The sequence below is a fragment of the Oikopleura dioica genome, unplaced genomic scaffold, assembly GCF_907165135.1.
Source record: "Oikopleura dioica unplaced genomic scaffold, OKI2018_I68_1.0, whole genome shotgun sequence".
In the NCBI taxonomy this organism is placed as follows: Eukaryota; Metazoa; Chordata; class Appendicularia; order Copelata; family Oikopleuridae; genus Oikopleura; species Oikopleura dioica.
In genome coordinates this window covers 23,538-43,099 of record NW_027649634.1, presented here as the reverse complement: position 1 = coordinate 43,099, position 19,562 = coordinate 23,538, and the positions used below count along the sequence as shown (strand labels likewise).

The following is a 19,562-nucleotide window of genomic DNA, read 5'->3' as shown; positions in this document are numbered from 1 at the left end:
TATTGCCCTTCGAATTTCTTCTCACACCCGGCAACAAGTAATTATGTAACTGCAACTAGCACGATCATTTTCCATGATTTCTATTCTCAATACCATCATATTACCATTTGCACAGTAGAATTCTCAATCTATGAGAGTCATTGTGATATTCTCAGCCGGCTTCCAAGAAAATAGCTTATCGATTCATATTTTGCGTCAGGTAACCCATAAACGACAAAAGACTGCCGCCGGTGGAATTTGAATGATCTTTGCCGAAGGTCAACAAAGCACACGACTTACAAGTAGGATCATTCCCGCTGAGACAAGGCCGCTTGTTTTCTCTAATGATGAATAACTGCGGATTTTCTTAAGATTCTCCATTGTTTTCTTATGCCAAAGAAAAGCATTCGTTCAGTTAAGCCCGGTATTCAATTGTAAAACATCATAGGTTTTGTCCATTCTACGTCAGAAATGGTTAATTATGATGACGAAAGTAACAACTTCGACCTTGTCAAGGGTGACAAGAAGCCATTTGATTTACTGATCGTGGGTGGACGCTTTAGGCACCATGTGACATTAAGGGACTTCTTTGGATATTCTCTAATTCACCAAGATTCTTGCCTATAGAAATAATTAATTAATGTTCTCTGACATCATCAGTACTAGAACCCATCTTCTACCCAAAGATGTTAATAAATTAAACCTAATGAGTTCCTCCTGTAATATTCAAGTGGATTCAGCTGACGATTCTCATGTTTATCTGTTGTTTCTAAAATGTAAATAAATCACAGTGGGTTCACGAAATTCTGATTATCTCCATAAAAATCAGTGGATCAACAGAAATTCGTGGAAACGTATTCTGTTGATCTTGTTAATACGTTGTTGTTCATCAGAAAAGAATGGCTTTCAATGATTTTACTACAGTGGTAGAATAGAACGAAAAGTATTTCTTGAAGTACTTCCATATTTAGCTATATTTACTAAGAAAAAGGCAACTAAAGCATTCTATTTGGAATATTTGGCGACCCTAAGTGGCAGCTCGAGCGCAGCTTCAAGCCTGGGGCGCCAACGACTTGACTCACAAAGGGACGCTCTTTATTTCCTCGCGGCTCACTTTACTCCAGAAACAGAGCCTAGAGACAGCTTGAGAGAAAAACCTTTTAAATTTTGTATCCAGGGCAAATACGAAAAAGAACGACTTCTTCAGTCAATTTTCTTTTCTCCACGACTTCGCTGCGACTGCCCAGCAACACACACACAAGCTGGCAAAACTATTGATGAACTTGGCTCAACTTGATTCCCGATCAAGTGCTCCAACTGCAGGTCAGTATTTTCAAAGCTAGGAAGATTTCTAGTGATGGTTACTTTATGATTCTAGGCACCGAAAAACACCCTGTTGTCGCACCACGAGTAGCTCAGCCAAAGGACGACTTTGGTTGAAGGAAACGACCCTGTCTAACTGCACCAAACGGCGTTAACCCACTCTCGCCGACATGACCCATCAATTCGAAATCTCATCATCCCTCAAAACCACCATCCAGCGGCTCAAGGACCGACTCTATTTGCGCAAAGTAGCGGCAAAAGGTAAAAATTACGTATTTTGAGCATAAACACTCCCCTCGTTGAAAGTAATGTTTACATGAATATGTAAGACTTGTTAAAATAGCCGAACTCATGTTAGCTCTACCAATTCAGCGTATTTTTAATGATCTTTAATTAACGAGCAATTCGTAAAATTGGGTCACAAATTTATGAGACCAAATTTTGATCATCAAAATTGAAATTCCGCCACGCCCGAAAGCGATATTCGTGTCTAAAATAAACCTTACAATTTCTTTCAGAACGGGCCATTGAAAAGCTGCAACAGGAAGTAAAAAGGAGGAACTTCGCGAAGCGAAAAGACGCGCACGACTCGTTCAAATTGGCTCTAATGCACGGGCATTCTCCAACCGACGATCTTATTCCCCTTCCAATCACTCGCTTTAATCAGTATTCTAGTAAAATTTAGCTACCTAACTTACCCAATTAATAAAGCCCTTTCTTACCAACAACTAGACTTTCAAATTCAAATCTGGTGTTACCTGCTTCTTTATAAAAAATCAACTTACCAAAGTATTTATCAGAACTCAATGACCCGTATTCATTTTCAGCCATCATTTACTCCTTGCTCCAAATGTCCAATTCGTCACTGTAAATTAATCACTTCAAATTCTGCATTTAGTTAGTTTTTCATCTTCAAGAATAAATTTTATAAAAAAACATTTGTCTATCGATGAGTCATATTTATCGGGGAGAATTCGCTTTGCCCTGCGGCGTGACTCATTGAAAAAGAGAGAAAACTCGGGATTAAAATCGGATATTTCAGAACAGAAAAAATAATAAATGACAAAACGGGCTATCGATAAAAATTGGAAGGCATTATTACAGTCAGGAGCAGTCACACATAACAAGAAAAAGAAAGAACAAGTGAACTATGAGAAGAAAACAAAAGATGGCAAAAAGACCATTTGGTTCGACGTCGACAAGTCGATTTTAGAGCAGCATGATGCTTTGATGCCTTCGAAAGGGAAGGCTTCAAGTTTGAAGAACAAAATTGTTGCGATTGATTGTGAAATGGTGGGGATCGGCTTTGGCGGGAAGAAATCGGTCTTGGCAAGAGCGAGTGTTGTTTCGGGCGACGGGGAAGTGCTTATAGGTAATTTCAATTAGGCTGATTTCGAAAGAGTCTGCCATCTTTAGACAATAATATTGTTTTGATAAATAGGCGCAATCATTAGTCTACTAGTATCAGATCCCATCAATCACATGTCGTGTTCAGACGAGTTTTGTCGGGCGCCGGAGAAAGTGACAGACTACAGAACACTTGTATCAGGAGTACGGCCCAAGGACCTCAAGGACGCGCAGCCATTTGAATCATTGAGAAAGAAAGTAAAAGAAGCTCTCGCTGGAAAGATTCTTGTTGGCCACGGTCTTTCAAACGACTTGAAGTGCTTAAAGATAAATCATCCTGCATCAGATATAAGAGATACAGGAAATGATTTATAAGCAGATGGAAAAATTTCTATTGATGTTTTAATTGAGAAATTAGAAAATAATCATGAACAGCTAATTATTTCAAAAATGCGAAAGGATCGAAGCAAAGTCTCCAAACATTAGCTTCTGAAAGGCTTGGGATAAAAATCCAGACAGGGGAGCATTCTCCTATTGTTGATGCGCGAGCTGCATTGAGAATATACGTAAGTCTCGAAGAAGCCTCACCATATTTGAAGATAATTGAGTTGTTTTGTATCAAATTCCGTCAATATTTTCGTAGCTCCAAAGCAGAAGAGAATGGGAAGAAAAGCTAAAGAAAGAAAAACAACCAAAAAAGGGAAAAATAGACAAAGTTGAAGAGCACGAAAGCGGGGTGGTCGACGAAGAAGAAACTGAAAAATCTGTATAAAAAGCGCCATAATTTATTGGCCCATAAAAGTTAGATATTGAGTTAAATCATGAAAATTGTTCAGAATTTCTGTGTAAAATGGCAAATTCGAATTCGGATAATGAGCTGGAAATGGAAGTCATCAAAGAAGCGCGCTTAGAAAAAGAATCGACTGTTGAGCCACAGAAATCAGTAGATTTGAAAGACTCGGACGAAGACTCAGATGAGCAAGATTCAGATGATGACGAAGATATTATAACGACGGGAACAGTGGTGAAGGAAGCCGACATTCTCATTCACCCCCGTGGCGGTTGTCCGATTCATCCATTCAGAAAAACGTTCAAGGAGAAAAAGTCATCGCGAAGAATGAAAAGTTCTGCGAAAAATGCTTCTGCTACATTTGCGACATTGAGTGAGAGAAAAAGCTGGTTTGTCATTCTACATTTCTTTCAGGGCATCAAAATGCGATTATTGGACCGATGCAAAAGTACGTCATTGTAATGCGTACCACACGAAAGACGGGCTATGGAGATTTATTCGCGAGAAATATAAAGAGCGAAAAGCGAAGAAAGAAAATCTGTTGGCAATTAAACGAGATCTCCATGAGGTAAATTGGTCTTACGTAAAAGATATAAACCTGTTCTTTAGCAGCGGAAACGTAAGCGACCCGAAACATCAAAAGCTGCATCAGTCATTGATCTTGCAGACCTCGAAGAAAAAATGAAAAAATTAGAAGAAGTTAGGGTTCAAAAAGAGAAAGAACGACTCAAGCGAAAGGAAGAAGAACGACAACAAAAATCCAAAACCAAGAAGCGTTTACTTACCAAACTCATGAAGCATTTGAAGCCTATGAATCTACTGCACCGCCAGCTGCTGGAGTTACCTTGAATGATACAGAAACACTTCCAGACTTTTCTAAAACTCAGCCTGCAAAGCCAAAGGTAAAAACACATTTTAACGTTTCAGTTTCAAATGTTACTATTTCAAGATTCAAATGAAGATAAATTTCTCCAAATCACTAGGCCAAAGCTCAGAACAGATTGATCAGGATGACAATGACGGTCTGACAGACCCATCTGCTCCAAAGAAAAAACGGCCTGAGGAGAAGAGCTCTGAAGAATCTCCAGAAAAGTCAATTGCCCTTGCAAGAGTTCGAAATGCGAGTGGAAAGTCAGGAGAGTACTCAGATCTACCGCATACGGCGGTGGCACTTCCAGAAGATCAACTCAAACCTGCTGGTTCTGGTCTTTCAAACTCAAGTCTGAGCCATTTGCAGCAATGGCTCGCATCAACAAAACACAACGCTAACCTTGAACTAAAGAAAGCCCAGGAAAATTTAAAGGCGATCGAAGCGCCTGGAAGATCAACTGCTCACTTCAAAAAGCTCAGCGGTATTCGATTCCAGAGAGTTTATGATGAGAAGGAAGACGCAAGCAAAAAGAATGAGCCAAAAAAGTTTCATACGTCGATTCCATTTAATTACAATCAACGAGGCGGAGGTCCACCATCAAGGGGATTCGTTGATCGAGGACGAGGAGCACCGCTGGGAAGGGGAGGTATTCGATTCGACATTCGTGGACGCGGTGGAGGATCCAATACAAGTGGAGGAACAAGTCAAGGTGGATTCACTTTCCGTGGAAATAATTCGCGAGGTTTTCCCAACCGCGGTGGGCCGCCTTTACGAGGAGTTCCGCCCGTCAATCATCGTGGAATGCCATTTTCTAATCGAGGAGGACTCCCTCAAAGAGGCCACCCAAATTTGAGAGGTGATTCTTTCAGAGGAGGAAGGCCGCCATCAAGAGGCGATTTTGGACGAGGAAGAGGGAATGGATTTTCTTCCCGCGGCGGCCCCGGATTTTCTCGTGATCCACCGCGGCGGGAATCATACGAAGAAGAAAATCGTCCTCGATATGGAAGTGCTCCAAATCCTCGTCGAGGGCCTTCCTCTTATACAAGCTCGAACACTGGTCAAAGAAGACGAGAAAACGACAGGACACAAGGCGATTACTCCCGTGGAGGTCAACGAGATCATCTGTCGTCGCGTGATAGTCGCCCAAATTCAACTCGGAACGTTCCGCGATTTGACGAAGGAAGAATCGACCGCCCCATGGGACGACGCAGCGGTCCTCACTCAAGCGCCTATGATCAGCTTCTGCAGGACGTCGATAAGCACCGTGAAATCTCAAAGAAAAAACAATGGGAAAATTCAAAACTCGATCGAGACATTCAAGCAGAACTGCGGCGAACGGAAAGAAAATCTGAGCCTATTTTACTTGGTGAAGTAAAGGTCGCTGAACCAGAGACGTTTGGAAAATGGTAAAAGAGCACTGCCGCGCGAGATATCGAAGGAATGGTGACACTTTTTCGCGAAATGTCCCAACCAGCGAACGAAAAATCGAGAGAGCTTGTTCAATCACTGGTCCAGATATTTCATTTATTGATTTAGTGAATAAGTTATTTATATCGTCACCAAGAGAAGCCAATTTAATCCATCTTTTTCCTTACCAAAAATTGTAATTAAAATTTTATAACATAATTCAGAGAAGTAGAAGTCTTTAATAAGATCGAGATAACTTTTTGTAGCTAAATTCAACCTAAAGTCTTTAGGCTAAAGACATGATGATATTTTACTCTGTATATATTTTGATATCCAACGTTATATAAAAATATTTCTTTCCATAGAATGGCAGACGCTGCTCGAAAGCGACTGGCAAAAGAGGTGAAGCAGTTGAAGAAAAACCACTTGACTTGATCTGGACTGAACCAGATCCAGCGAACATCCAAGAGTGGCACTATTGCTTCGAGGGACCGAAAGATACTCCGTACGAAGGCGGCTTCTATCATGGTGTTTTGAAGTTCCCCAACGAGTACCCTTTCAAGCCGCCTGCAATCTATATGTACACGCCAAATGGACGATACAAGCAAAACACTCGAATTTGGTACATTGAAGAGCGACTGATTTATTACTCAATTCTAGCACTTCGTTCTCCGACTTCCATCCCGAGTCCTGGCAATCGACGCAAACCATTTCAACAGTGCTAGTTGGACTCCTCTCTTTCATGACTGAGGAATGCCCCAACGCCATCGGGGGCATGCAAGAATCCAAAAGTGAACGAAAGAAGATGGCCAGGGAATCTGGTGCCTTCAACAAACGGAACGAAAAGTTCTGCAAGCTCTTCCCCTATCTTCTAGAACGAATGTAAACAATCCTGACAATCATCCAGCTCAATAATGTTCCCATTTCGCTTTTATACTGATCCCTTTCCACTTTATCTGGACGTGCGTGTGACTGTAACGAAATAACTCTAAAATTTAATCACTCTATTTAGTCACTCTAAATACGAACTACAATTCATTGAAAAAACGCTTAACTCTTCAGGAAAAACCTAATGCTCAAGCAGTATTATCACATCCGCGTTCAGACTCCTTTTAGTGCTTCATATTAAACTTCTTTTCTTCCCTCTATGATTGAAACCTCATCTCGTGTAATTGAAAACAACTGAAAAACAAATTGAAAACAAGTTGTTAATTCATTGTGATTGAAAACTCTGCCACCAGAAACGCTATTCACCTAATCGGACAATAAATTTGTGATTATTATCTATCTAAACAAACTGGACTACTTCGCTTTCAATGATCAATAGTTCTGTCTTGAAATTTAGCTAAAATGATTTTATACTTTGAAGATAAATGGCGGCCCAAAGACGCCAAGGACATGTGAGCGCGTTGAATCGCCTGAAGAACGATTATGCACGACTAAAGAAAGACCCAATTCCTTTGATTCATGCAGAGGTGAGTTGGCTTTTATACGCGCTAGGATCCACATCCTATTCTATGAGAAAGAGATAATAATGAAATAAAACTAAGCTTTTTGTTTTTATGTCCTTCGCAGGAAGGAAATCTTGTCAGAGGCGTGTTTGCAATAATACCGTAAAATAAACGAAAGAGACCAAATGAGTACTTCAGCCCGACCCGGCAAATATGTTAGTATGGCATTACTGTGTAATCGGGCCGCCGCATACTGCCTACGAAGGAGGCTATTTTCACGGGAAACTTCAATTCCCGCCAGAATTTCCATTCAAACCTCCTTCAATCCTGATGATGACTCCCAACGGCCGTTTCAAAATAAATCAGAGACTATGGTAACTTTGTATTCTCTTCCTTGATTGCAACAAAAATTTGTAGCCTTTCCATATCAGATTTTCACCCAGATAGCTGGAATCCAGCCTGGTCAGTCGGAACAATTTTAAATGGGCTTCTTTCATTTATGGTCGAGGAAGCAACAACATATGGATCCATCGAAACCCCCAACGCAGTCCGCCAGCGATTAGCAAGAGATTCAGGCGCAGAAAACTTGCGTAACGAAAAGTTCTGCGAGTTGTTCCCCGAGCTTGTCGAAGAGATAAATTCAAAACTTGAAAAGAGAAGAGCGCAGACAAAGCCAATACCAAAGCCAGAGAAAGAGTCAGAAGAAACAACCAAGGAAGCAACAAATGCCACAGCGGATTTAAGGGCCGCTGTCAAGCAAGAACAGGGACTCTCAAACTTGGCAATTTTCGCGATGATCACCCTTTTAGCGTTATCGGCAGGCGTCGTAAGTAACGTATGTATCTTTTACGACGTGATTGTGGTCGTAAACATTTATCAGACTTAAAACTGACATGAACAATCGGACACTAACGCGGATTTTTTAGATTCTTTATGGAGAGAGCTAGTCTGTATTCTGTCATTATTCTCACTCTGTCTCGTCTCTTCAACATTTTCTATAAAAACAATCGAAAAAAAACTATCATAGTTTTCACAACTAAAGTGACTTCTTTTCACGTTCAGATGAAAAATGAGAGTGTGGACGTAGAACACAGACCTCTAGGTCGAGTTGGTGGTGCGCTCTTCTGCTTTCTGATCTTCATAACTTCATTTTATGGTGCAATATTTCTACTTGGCCCATGTTTTGCGTTAATTTATATTTGGCCCTGGTTGTACAGAAGAGTTGTTGATCGGATCGTTGCGTTTTGGCTAATTTTTCCCATTGGTGAGTTCGACTTTTCATCCTATAATAATCTTGTTATTAAGCCTTGCTCGAAAAGGTCTTTCGTGTCCAGTTTTTTGTCAAAGGCGATGGGTTCAACTACATGGAACGAACTGTCATCATTCTCAATCATCGAACTCGTGTGGATTGGATGCTCTTTTGGCCCTGTCTGTTTCACTGTGCCCGATTGCGAAAGTTGAAGATCGTTCTAAAGTCCGACTTGAAGTACATCCCTGGCCCAGGATGGTTAGTCTTTTATCACTTATTAACAATAATGACGCGTCTTTCCCCAGGGCGATGCAGGCGGCGGGTTTTATTTTCCTTGACCGAAAGTGGGAAAGAGATCGACCACATGTTGAAGATTTACTTCATTACTTCAATGATCCGGACATCAACGAGCCACTTATTTTGCTTATGTTTCCTGAAGGAACTGACTTGACAGAGAACACGAAGTCAAGGAGTGACAAGTTCGCTGATAAGCAAGGACTTCCAAAGTACGATTACGTTCTTCATCCAAGGTAATAAACTCGCCTTTTCGGTTAAATAACTATTGATAATAGAACTACTGGGTTCACGCACTTGGTAAAACAGCTGACGGAAGCTAATGCCATCGATTCTATTCATGATATCACTGTTGGATATCCAGCCGGGTTGATAAGAGATGAAAACGACCTTATCGACGGCAAAATGCCTAAAGAAGGTATTTAGTAAAACTTGGCTAAGATTTTGACTGATTTCAGTCCATTTCTCTATCACGCGTCATCCGGTCGACACTCTGCCAACATCGGACCAGGATCAAATGTCCACTTGGCTCAACGAAAAATGGCGATTGAAAGAAGAGAAACTAAAAAAATTTTACACAGTCGATCGAAAATTCAACGATACTCGCCAACCGTACTGGGATAAAAGGACGATTAGCATTTGGATCGCTCTTGTTTTCTGGCCCTCTTTCACGTAAGATCAAGCTTTGAGTCATTTCAGTAGTGACACAATGTTTCAGTGTTGTTTGCTCTTATGGCCTCATTGTGAGCCATATGCTCAAGTGGTACGGACTCGGCTCCATTGTCTTCTATATATTCGCTCTCAGAGCAAACGGGGGTGTAGAAAAGCTAGAGATGGCCGTTTTCCAAGCTCTTCATCACAAAAAGTAAAGTTTACTACGGCAACAAAATTTTATATTTTTCTTTAGTCCGAAAGAAGATTAATCAACGAGTCCCGAACTGAAAAAATAACTGCTTCTTTGTAAATAGCGATTTCCTGTCTTCTTCAACTCAGTGCACAGTTCCATTTTTGTCCATAAACTTTATTATATCGCAAAGTCCACCTGTTTTTAAATAGTACTTGTACCTATATCTTTTTATAAAGCATCTTGACAGATAATTTCTAAAGGAATCCTGAGGTGGACTTTCAATTTAATCTGCCAGATTTGCTTTTCGATTTCCGGAAAAAGTTTCCATTAGACCCCCCAAGTATCATACCTTTTTAGAATCGTCTTTAGCTGCTCTTTTCCCATATGGAAGCCGATTTTTGAATTTCGGACTTTTTATCGGATTTTTATCGGTTTTTGTGATTTCTAATGCATTTTTCAAGTCCCTATAAGTTCCAAACGATTCTAGTTTTTTAATTTTTTGCTCGATAAATAAAAATATCTCGTCGAGAGGATTCTAAAAAGGTGTTAAAGTACTAGATTGGGACAATCAGGTGGAAATTAAGGTCCACCCTTGGCAGATTAAATTGAAAGTCCACCTGAGAGCGCAATAATCAGCTGCTCGTCGCGTTTTTACCTATTTTCTTCCAAGCACCAATTTATGAAATTATAATCCTTTGTAGTTTCCTTTCTTTCACGAGCCTGTTTTCTAATCATGGCTATTTCCCGGTTTTATATTTTCCTTCAACGTGATTTTACCTTTCTTTTTACTATTTCCATTTATTCGTGTTCATGTTTTGTTTAGTGTCCAAAATTCTGATTTGTAGCACAAAACTTCAATCCTTGCCTTTCATAAACACCTCTTCAGTTTTGTATTTCAGAAAAAAGTAAAAAATGCATAAAATGGGTAAAAAAGACGAGGAGGCGGGAAACCCCTTTCAAAATGTTGACCGCTCAACCGCACTCCAGGAAGCTAAAAAGTTCCACGAAACCCCACTCCGACCAAGACTCTGCTCGGAGACTTGCACCAAGGTTATCTATCTTGCAAACCAAGGTGAAGAATTCACTACAACAGAAGCAACCGACTTTTTCTTTGCCATGACCAAACTCTTCCAAAATAACGATATCACTCTCCGTCGTATGTGCTATTTGACTATCAAAGAGCTCTCTAAAATGACCGAACACGCTTTTATCATGACCCAGTCGCTGACCAAAGATATGAACGGCAGTCAAGATCTTTTCCGACCAGGTGCTGTCCGAGCTCTTTGCTCGATTACAGATCCCACTACTCTTCAGTCGATCGAAAGATACATGAAGCAAGCTATTGTTGATAAGAACACAGCTGTTGCATCCGCCGCACTCATTTCTTCTTTCCATCTCTGTGACAGAGCCTACGATATCGTTAAACGATGGGCAAATGAAGCACAGCAAGCTAGCAGCTCCGACAACCAAATGGTGCAATACCACGCTTTGGGTCTCCTTCACCACTTGAGAAAACGAGATCCTCTTGCCATCGAGAAGCTCGTCGTCAAGCTCTCCCGAAGTGGCCTCAAGTCTCCCTTGGCCTACACTCTTTTGATCAGAATCGCCGCCAAGCTTCTCGCCGAGGATGACGATCGAACAGCTCTTTTCGATTTTATTGAGTCCTGCTTGAGAAACAAAAACGAAATGGTTGTTTATGAAGCCGCAAGTGCCATCGTCAACATGAAAAACATCACTCACAAAGAGATCGCTCCAGCTGTTTCAGTTCTCCAACAATTTTGTGGCTCTCCAAAGCCAGCCCTTCGATATGCTGGTGTACGATCGCTTAATAAGGTTGCGATGAAGCACCCATCTGCAGTTACTGCTTGCAATTTGGACTTGGAGAACCTTATCACCGACTCTAACCGATCCATCGCCACTCTTGCTATCACAACTCTTCTGAAGACTGGATCAGAGTCCTCTGTTGAGCGCCTCATGAAACAGATCTCCAATTTCATGTCGGAGATCTCAGACGAATTCAAGATCGTCGTTGTCGAAGCTGTTTCTGCGCTTTGTGCAAAATACCCACGAAAACACTCTGTTATGATGGAGTACCTTTCCAAGATGCTTCGAGACGATGGTGGATTCGACTACAAGAAAGCCATCGTTAACTGCCTCATTACTATCATTTCCGAGTCCCCTGAGTCCAAAGAACTCGGCCTCATGCAGCTTTGTGAATTCATCGAAGATTGCGAACACACCTCTCTCGCTACTCGAGTTATCACACTGTTGGGCGACCAGGGTCCACTATGTGCTAATCCTTCAAAGTTCATCAGGTTTATTTATAACCGAGTCATCTTGGAAAACGAAGTTGTTCGAGCTGCTGCGATCTCTGCTCTTGCTAAGTTTGGAGCTGTCCGAGAGCTTACAGGAATGTTTATGCGCTAGAATATTTATTTCGTTATTTTCGGCAGCTCAAAAACTCTATAAAGACTCCGTTCTCACTCTCCTCCACAGATCCATGGTCGACGAAGACGATGAAGTTCGAGACCGAGCAACTTTCTACTACCATATCCTGAAGCTCAAGGATGATAAGCTCAACTCTCAGATGATCATCAACGGTCTCGTTGTTTCTCTCCCAGCACTAGAGCGACAACTTGCTGGTTACCTCGAAGTCTGCCCAGAAGAACCATTTGATATGAAGACTGTTCCTGTCATGGCAGTCAAGGAAGAAGTCGAGAAGCAAGCTACTGCTACTAAAAAGAAGGAGCCAAGCCGTGATGAGATCTACGCCGAAGAACTTTCGCGCATCCCTCAATTCGCTGCTCTTGGCCCTCTGTTCAAGTCCTCCGCTGAGCAGAAGCTCACCGAAGCCGAGACAGAGTACCAAGTTTCCGTTGTCAAGCACACCTTCCTCAACCACATGGTTCTCCAGTTCAACTGCGCCAATACTCTCAACGACCAAGTTCTCAAAGATCTTACGATCGAGGTTGAAGGCGCTGATGGATACGAACCCACAAGCTACATTTCTACGGAAGAACTTGTCTACGGCACTCCTGGAAAAACCTACTGCATTATGGATCTACCAGAAGCCGATGAAGTTTGCGCTTCCAGCTTGAGCTGTCAGATGAAATTCATCGTCCACGACTGCGACCCCAACACTGGAGACGTCGATGAAACCGGTTATCCAGATGAATACGTTATTGATGATATCGAAATTTCCGTCGGAGATCATATTCAGGTAAATCATTTCTTATAAACTACGAGCTCACTTTTCGATCAGAGAGTGCTTAAACCTAACTTCCCCGCTTCCTGGGAAGAAGTCGGTGACGAGCATGAACTCGAAGAAACCTATCATCTTTCTGAAATCGGCACTCTTGAAGAAGCTGTCAAACAGATCATCACATTCCTCGGCATGCAGGTTTGCAAGATATTTTTTAAAAACAGTTTTCAATTATTTATAGCCATGTGAGAGGAGTGACAAAGTGCCAGAAGGAAAAGTTCACCATGTTCTTATTCTCAGCGGTGTTTACAGAGGTGGCCATGAGATCCTCGTCAGATCGAAGCTTGTTCTCAAGGTAAGAAATCAAGAATTGCTTCGAGAAACTATCATTATTCAGGACGGTGTTCAAATGCAATTGACCGTGCGTGGAACAGATCCAACTTCAGTCGCTGTTGTTGCATCGGCGATCGCCTAAATTAGTCAAAATTCTATCTATCTATTTTTATTTGTATCATTATTTTCCAGTGCAATACCATTCGTCCCTTCCTTTCAGTTCTTCGATATATCTGCTGTTTTCCCTGTAGCGTCTTCTTTACTTCAAGAGGCAATTAGATTACATTTGGGTTAAATTTTATGAAGTAAGATGATGTCTGATGTGGATAACAGGTCAAAATCAAAAGATACTCTACAAGTGCAAATATATCGAAATTTACCTTGACACAAATAAAATGTGATAAGTCGCAAGACTACTTATGTAAGAATCAGTTGTGATCATTGTGTAGAAAAATATTCGAGGGCAAGGCAAAAACGGATAGCTGTAAAGCTGCAACTTAGTCTTTCAATACTTTTTACGCAGTTTGCATACAGTCTACCAACTTGCTAGTGAAAGAGAGCAGGCAATCGTGATGAGCTTCAGCTTCGAATTAAGCCCGTTATCGTACGAAACTAGGGAAGGGTCCAGAAATGTAGACGTTGCATTAACATTAGACACAGTTCGATGAGAATATTACATGTGTGAAGCTACGTAAAATATCGCGTTTCTCCTGCGTCAGCTTTAGTTTATAATTTTTAATCATTTCTGGCTCCTTCTTTGACCTCCGACAAAAGGTATTTTTGTGACCATTTAACGAACTTTTATTGGGCGTGACCTGATTTCGCCACTAATTGTTTTGGCTGTTAGAGAGAGTGATGATATTTAGCTTGAAGTTTTTGATATTTGACTAGAAGTCTTTTCGAGTGCTTTTGTGCATCTGTTTGACTTCTTTGTGCGCGAGAAAGATTGTATTTTGACGAGTTTTACTTTTCAGGAATTCATATGAGCGATCCGTTTTCGGGAGTTTATGATGCCTGTCATTCGGGAGGAGATACACCACAGACGCCGTTAAGACCTGTTCCAAGACTTGTTCTCCCGGATGGTGGTACCGGAGAAGGTATGAAGTTTTTTCTGAAATTATCTCAAGAACCCGATTTGAATTCGTGGGTTATCTACTCGAGTGCGAAATCGATTAATGCACTAAAGCATAAAAAACAGCATTCTTGTTGGAAGTGATCAGAATTCAAAAATATCGATTTGTTTTGAAAAATTATTCAGGCTCATCACCCGCCTGTTCGGACAGATCGGATATGTCCTCGAGAAGTGATACGAAATTGCCGAAATTGAATCCAAATTGGACCAATACGCCTACAATTGTTGCACTTGTGGGTAAGTCTCTTTGCTCTTCCAGGAATAGCAATAAGGGGATAAACTAAAGTTGATCCTTTCGATAAACTCTGAAAGTTAAGGCCTTCCGGCTCGCGGAAAAACGTACATCGGAAATCGTTTGTCGAGGTACTTGAACTGGGTCGGAACAAATTGCCGCGTGTTCAATGTCGGAAGTTACCGACGCAAGGATTCAACAGTTATGCACACCTCCAACTTCTTCGACAACAATAACAAAGCAGCGATGGAGTTGCGACTGAAGTGGCGAAAAGCAGCACTTAAAGATATCCAACGGTGGTTCCATGAAGACGATGGCCAAGTGGCTATTTACGACGCTACAAATGTGGAAAGATCAGCGAGACAGTTTCTTTGGGAGTTTGCGGAGAAACATGGATTCAAATTATTCTTCATCGAGAGCGAATGTAATGACCCGGAAGTCGTCAATAATACGGTACGAGAGGTGAAACTTCACGGCCCTGACTATATCAGTGTGGATAAAGACAAAGCCGAGAAAGATTTCAACGAACGAATCAGGAAATACACGGAGGTCTATCAGCCGATGAATAGAGACGATGATGGACATTGCTCTTTCATCAAGCTTATTGATGTTGGAAAAAGGTAATTTGTCGAAGTATATGCAGTTTTAACGCGTCGTTCTCTAGTTATATCGTCCATAATGTTTCTGGTCATATTCAAAGCAGAATGGTTTATTTCTTAATGAATTTACGAGTTCGTCAGAGATCGATTTACTTGTGTCGTCATGGAGAGTCGGAGATGAATGTTTCTGGTAGAATCGGTAAGCATTGAGTTTTGAGATCAAATTCTCATCGTTTCAAATAGGTGGCGATTCAAACTTATCCTCAAGAGGTCGTCAATTCGCACAAAATCTTGGGGACTACATAGAAGGCATTCGAAAAGAAATTCCTGGGCGATTCCATGTGTGGACATCGGGACTTAAACGAACGCAAGAAACTGCGACGATTGCTGATCTTCACTTTGAACCCTGGAAAGGTATGCTTCAACGAGTACTCATTGCTTTCATCACGCTTCTAGCACTGAATGAGATAGATGCAGGAGTGTGCGAGGGACTGACATATACGGAGATCAAAGAAAAATATCCAAACGAATACAATATGCGACAGAACAACAAATACTACTACCGCTATCCGATGGGAGAATCATACTATGATCTTGTCGTTCGTCTTGAACCTGTGATAATGGAGCTTGAGGTTTTAACAAAAGGCTTTCTCTCGTTTTCACTAATGATTCTAGCGTTCCGACAGCACTTTCGTCGTGTGTCACCAAGCAGTTGTTCGCTGTCTCATGGCGTATTTTCAGAATCTTCCAGTCGATACGGTAAATAAAATTCAAAAAGCAGCAATCTAATCGTTTTGCTTTAGCTTCCTTTCCTGAAAGTACCACTGCATACTGTGATTAAAATGACTCAACACGCGCATTCATGCGACGTCGAACTTATCCCTCTTGGTCCAGAAGGTGTTGATACCCATCAGCCAATGACTCCTTGCAGCCACATATCTTCAATCGACAACAACGAAAAATGATAGAATCTTAACCTACCCATCTAGACTTTTCATTCTGTAGACCTCAAGAACCTGTATTTTACGAAAATCCGAAAGACTCCGCTTTCATGCCATAGTGTCCATGTAACCAATTTTACTTTCTGTATCAAGATTTCAACGCAAGTCCAAAACTATGATATTTTGTTTATAACTGTTTCCGTCATAGAGCCTATACTATACATAAATTTCTGTATCTATTCTTTGAATAAATCTATTCCAAAAATATCACATCAGTGTCTGATCAAGAATTGATCGCACACTTTTTGGTCTTTACCATAAACTTGGTATTGTAAGTTTCAGAATGTCTAAAAGGGCACGTCTGATAAAAGAGTTCGCAGAAGAGCTTGAATCAAAGTCAAAAGACACGTATATTTATGATCATCCTCCCCCAAAGGACGATGAATGTAGAATTGCAAGTCAGATATCGAATAATGGAATGAATTCGACAGTTTTTGATAGCAACAGTAACAAAGAAAAGATGCATGATTTTTCCATTTTCCACGAGAAAACGCAAGATAATGTATTCGACCAAACACTGCATAGGGTTGATTCTATGGCTGAAAGCCCCGACTTCCGTTGTAGCTACTCTGCTGTTTGTATTGAGGTCTTCTCTGATGGCCGGCAAAATTTACCACAAGATCCCAAGGAAGATCCTCTAACAGCAGTTTGCATCGTGTACTATCACTCGGATGAAGACAGAGAAGACGAAACATGGTTGTTATATACTCGTGACAAGATATATTCCGAAGACGATAGATACGATCTGAACCCCCGTTTGATCTTCTGCAAAAATGAAATGACACTTTTCGATAAATTTGCTCGACTTTTCCAAAGTCTTAATCCTGACGTAGTTCTTGGCTGGGAAATGAGACGACGATCGCTCGGATTTCTGATCAAAAGAGCAGTTTTCGGCCTTGGATGGAAGAAATTCGGGTTGTGCCTCAGTCGACACTTTGGAGGGGATGAAAATAATTACTTCGAGAAAGCAACGGTTGGGGATGTGGCGATCCCTGGCCGAACTGTCTTAGAGTTCTGGCGCCTGGCTGCTGATGAGTTGAGTCTGAGATCAACGAGTTTTGAAGCGGCGGCGTATGAAGTTCTCGGCAAACGCACTCCAATGATGAAACGGATAAAGATGCGGATTATGTGGAACTCTACTGATTGGGAAAAAGTGTTAAATTTCCTCACGTGCAGAACAGAAAGACTTGCTTTGATGATAAAGAAGATCGGGTTGTTAGAAATCGGATACGAAGTCTCAGGAATCGCAAATGTATCCATGAAAGATTCGCTCACTAGAGGATGTCAAGTAAGACATGAAGGTATATTCGGAAACTGCTGTACCTATCTAGGAGAGTTTTCAATGGTTAATTTATAAAAAAAGAGTAACCTGTATTAAAACTAAGTGAAAGAAATGGTAATGGATTCACCAACTGAAGCTGATGTTCGGGAATCAAGAGCAGGAGAACAAATTGCTCTCAATCTTGAGCCCGAATCTGGCATGTATACTGGTGGAGTTGCTGTTCTTGATTTTACATCACTGTATCCCTCTGTTATTATCGCTCAAAACATGTGCTACACCACCATTCTCGGGAATTATCAAGATCATTTGAATGGAGAGCCTCAAAATGTTGGTACGAAATTTGCATGGGCGCTGCCTCGTGAGCAACTTCCTGATGAGACGGACGTTCATTATGCTTCAACAAACTGTTGTTTTGTTAATAAAGAAAAACGAATGGGGATTTTGCCGCAAATTCAGACGAAGGAAGGTTTTGAATACCAACTCATGGTTTTAGTTGAATTTATTTCGAAACTTAAATAGCTCCTGTCTAGCCGAGCAGCAATAAAGAAAATGATGAAATCCGGCACTCATTCTCACCGAGAATACAAAATGCTCGATTCTCGTCAACACGCACTAAAAATGATTGCAAACACGATGTACGGATACACAGACGCTGGATTCTCCGGAAGAATGCCAAACCGACATCTTGCAGAAGCAATTGTCGGTGATGCAAGATGTTTGACCGAAAGAGCAGCGATTGCTTGTAGAGATATGTTCGGCAAAACAGTCATTTATGGGGATACGGATTCTGTCTTTGTCGATATGGAAGAAACTGTAAATAGGATCGGTTCAATTAATTTTTAGAATCCAAACTCATCAAATTAATCAGTCCGGTAAAAGAGAGAATATTGGCGATCTGATAGATTATGTTAAAACTATGGCTGAAGAAATCACAGCAATGTTCCCGCCGCCCATTGACTTAAAGTTCGAGAAAGTCTACTGGCCCTGTATTCTGGAGACAAAGAAGAGATACTGTGGATATCCATGGGAAAAGGCTGGTAAAAAGCCTGAGCTGGAATCAAAGGGAATCGAAAATATCCGAAGAGATGGAGTTCTTGCAGGTGGAAAACTGGTAACGAAGGCGGCGAAAACGCTCTTTGACATGGTTGTTGATGGCAAACTCAGTTTCAGGATCGCGCTCCATTATCATAGATCATATTTAGGTATCGAACTCCTTGTTGATTTCAAATGTAGAGTGCTTGCAAAGTAAACTAAAGGGAATACTGATAGACGAAATCGTAAAGATAAAGTCTAACCCAATAGCTTTTCTACCTGATTTGATATTTGAGAAATCATGGCGTGGATATGATGGCTATGCGCCAGGAGCTAAAATTCCTGCTTGGAAAATAGCAAGAATCAAATACAAACGAGGAGGACCCCTCAATGGCCCTCCTTCAGGAGAACGGATAAAATATTGCGTGGCGGTTCCTACCCCAGAATCCGGAGAGTCTGTTTTCTCAAGAACGTGGGAAGTTGAGGAATTCTTATTTGGTGATCTTCAGGAAAAGAGCTTCAAAACTCGCTTTAGTGAATAAATATAAGATCTACTACAGATTATTTTGAAACTCATTTTCTAGCCTGATATAGACTGGATAATCAGAATTCATATTCTTCCTGGTTTAGAGCGGTTACTAGGCGCAGTTCACCCTCTACTTCGAGCGTCACGGTGGGAGGAAGACATTACAGGACAAGAAGCATCGGTTACTGCCACGAATGGTTCATGGAAAACCTTTTCTGCCGCCGAACAGTGTATTGCTTGCGAAATGGATGATCCTGCACCCAACAATGTTTTCTGCGAAGGATGCAAAGAAAATAGCGCAGTGATGCGTGTCGTCGCGAACGAGAAAGAAATAGTCGAAAACGATCTATCAAAATATCAGCGGAAATGCTTTAATTGCCACAAAGAAGGTAACGGTCCAATAAAAATTGATGACAACACTGTTGTAGCTTTCGGGACAGCGTCGATCGAAGATTTAGACGAAGAGTTTTGCACGAATCTTGACTGCTCGAATAACTACCGACTGATCTACACCGAGAGGAACATGCCAGCAGTACTCAGAAACCGCCTGTTTGAACATTTCTGTTCCTCTGCATGAATCAAAAGCCTTTTATATGTTACACTGCCTCAAAGACGGACAATAAAAGAGAAACACACTGATAGTAAAACAATAAGCGGAGGTCGAT

General features: G+C 41.2%; 9 protein-coding genes and 2 long non-coding RNA genes across 14 annotated transcripts; all 11 read left to right on the top strand.

Annotated features, from left to right (window-relative positions):
• The first annotated feature begins 1,166 nt into the window (after positions 1 to 1,166).
• LOC145710801 (uncharacterized) lies at positions 1,167 to 2,240 on the top strand. The gene is made up of 3 exons (XR_014135084.1): positions 1,167 to 1,302; positions 1,358 to 1,563; positions 1,821 to 2,240. It is a non-coding gene; the product is annotated as an uncharacterized LOC145710801 (long non-coding RNA).
• Positions 2,241 to 2,324: 84 nt separating this feature from the next.
• LOC145710799 (RNA exonuclease 4-like) lies at positions 2,325 to 3,428 on the top strand. Its single transcript, XM_081788506.1, has 4 exons — positions 2,325 to 2,674; positions 2,798 to 3,010; positions 3,085 to 3,215; positions 3,293 to 3,428. Exons 1-4 carry the CDS (start codon positions 2,362 to 2,364, stop codon positions 3,419 to 3,421), a joined length of 786 nt encoding a protein of 261 aa, XP_081644632.1. The 5' UTR covers positions 2,325 to 2,361; the 3' UTR covers positions 3,422 to 3,428.
• Positions 3,429 to 3,445: 17 nt separating this feature from the next.
• On the top strand, positions 3,446 to 4,182 carry LOC145710800 (uncharacterized). The gene is made up of 3 exons (XM_081788507.1): positions 3,446 to 3,812; positions 3,854 to 4,007; positions 4,049 to 4,182. The coding sequence occupies exons 1-3, from the start codon at positions 3,500 to 3,502 to the stop codon at positions 4,122 to 4,124; spliced, it is 543 nt and encodes a 180-aa protein (XP_081644633.1). The 5' UTR covers positions 3,446 to 3,499; the 3' UTR covers positions 4,125 to 4,182.
• Positions 4,183 to 4,205: 23 nt separating this feature from the next.
• Positions 4,206 to 6,098, top strand: LOC145710798 (uncharacterized). Its single transcript, XM_081788504.1, has 2 exons — positions 4,206 to 4,341; positions 4,389 to 6,098. The coding sequence occupies exon 2, from the start codon at positions 4,395 to 4,397 to the stop codon at positions 5,718 to 5,720; it is 1,326 nt and encodes a 441-aa protein (XP_081644630.1). The 5' UTR covers positions 4,206 to 4,341; positions 4,389 to 4,394; the 3' UTR covers positions 5,721 to 6,098.
• LOC145710805 (ubiquitin-conjugating enzyme E2 J2-like) lies at positions 6,020 to 7,004 on the top strand. The gene is made up of 3 exons (XM_081788511.1): positions 6,020 to 6,034; positions 6,083 to 6,339; positions 6,378 to 7,004. Exons 1-3 carry the CDS (start codon positions 6,020 to 6,022, stop codon positions 6,601 to 6,603), a joined length of 498 nt encoding a protein of 165 aa, XP_081644637.1. The 3' UTR covers positions 6,604 to 7,004.
• A 79-nt stretch (positions 7,005 to 7,083) lies between these two features.
• Positions 7,084 to 8,209, top strand: LOC145710815 (ubiquitin-conjugating enzyme E2 J2-like). 2 transcript variants are annotated; one of them, XM_081788522.1, is made up of 4 exons: positions 7,084 to 7,192; positions 7,367 to 7,542; positions 7,586 to 7,994; positions 8,095 to 8,209. In XM_081788522.1, exons 1-4 carry the CDS (start codon positions 7,091 to 7,093, stop codon positions 8,113 to 8,115), a joined length of 708 nt encoding a protein of 235 aa, XP_081644648.1. In that variant the 5' UTR covers positions 7,084 to 7,090; the 3' UTR covers positions 8,116 to 8,209. The 2 variants fall into 2 exon arrangements, with proteins under 2 accessions (XP_081644648.1, XP_081644646.1); XM_081788520.1 differs by having other exon boundaries at positions 7,586 to 8,003; positions 8,095 to 8,199.
• Positions 8,210 to 8,220: 11 nt separating this feature from the next.
• LOC145710814 (lysocardiolipin acyltransferase 1-like) lies at positions 8,221 to 10,426 on the top strand. Of its 3 annotated transcripts, none has more exons than XR_014135086.1 (8): positions 8,221 to 8,432; positions 8,474 to 8,675; positions 8,723 to 8,947; positions 8,990 to 9,129; positions 9,170 to 9,383; positions 9,430 to 9,576; positions 9,619 to 9,828; positions 10,181 to 10,426. XR_014135086.1 is itself a non-coding variant. In XM_081788519.1 (7 exons), the coding sequence occupies exons 1-7, from the start codon at positions 8,231 to 8,233 to the stop codon at positions 9,632 to 9,634; spliced, it is 1,146 nt and encodes a 381-aa protein (XP_081644645.1). In that variant the 5' UTR covers positions 8,221 to 8,230; the 3' UTR covers positions 9,635 to 10,426. The 3 variants fall into 3 exon arrangements, 1 of the variants encoding a protein (XP_081644645.1); XR_014135087.1 differs by having other exon boundaries at positions 10,171 to 10,426; XM_081788519.1 differs by having other exon boundaries at positions 9,619 to 10,426.
• Positions 10,427 to 10,452: 26 nt separating this feature from the next.
• On the top strand, positions 10,453 to 13,426 carry LOC145710813 (coatomer subunit gamma-2-like). Its single transcript, XM_081788518.1, has 5 exons — positions 10,453 to 11,970; positions 12,032 to 12,778; positions 12,821 to 12,958; positions 13,002 to 13,115; positions 13,158 to 13,426. Exons 1-5 carry the CDS (start codon positions 10,471 to 10,473, stop codon positions 13,233 to 13,235), a joined length of 2,577 nt encoding a protein of 858 aa, XP_081644644.1. The 5' UTR covers positions 10,453 to 10,470; the 3' UTR covers positions 13,236 to 13,426.
• Positions 13,427 to 13,579: 153 nt separating this feature from the next.
• On the top strand, positions 13,580 to 16,255 carry LOC145710797 (6-phosphofructo-2-kinase/fructose-2,6-bisphosphatase 1-like). The gene is made up of 10 exons (XM_081788503.1): positions 13,580 to 13,709; positions 13,854 to 13,867; positions 14,068 to 14,190; positions 14,352 to 14,462; positions 14,543 to 15,077; positions 15,122 to 15,255; positions 15,300 to 15,470; positions 15,513 to 15,688; positions 15,732 to 15,815; positions 15,860 to 16,255. The coding sequence occupies exons 1-10, from the start codon at positions 13,666 to 13,668 to the stop codon at positions 16,019 to 16,021; spliced, it is 1,554 nt and encodes a 517-aa protein (XP_081644629.1). The 5' UTR covers positions 13,580 to 13,665; the 3' UTR covers positions 16,022 to 16,255.
• Positions 16,256 to 16,340: 85 nt separating this feature from the next.
• On the top strand, positions 16,341 to 18,913 carry LOC145710804 (DNA polymerase zeta catalytic subunit-like). Its single transcript, XM_081788510.1, has 5 exons — positions 16,341 to 17,358; positions 17,443 to 17,825; positions 17,859 to 18,152; positions 18,208 to 18,541; positions 18,609 to 18,913. The coding sequence occupies exons 1-5, from the start codon at positions 16,341 to 16,343 to the stop codon at positions 18,911 to 18,913; spliced, it is 2,334 nt and encodes a 777-aa protein (XP_081644636.1).
• Positions 18,590 to 19,523, top strand: LOC145710811 (uncharacterized). The gene is made up of 2 exons (XR_014135085.1): positions 18,590 to 19,286; positions 19,326 to 19,523. It is a non-coding gene; the product is annotated as an uncharacterized LOC145710811 (long non-coding RNA).
• The last annotated feature ends 39 nt before the right edge of the window (positions 19,524 to 19,562 follow it).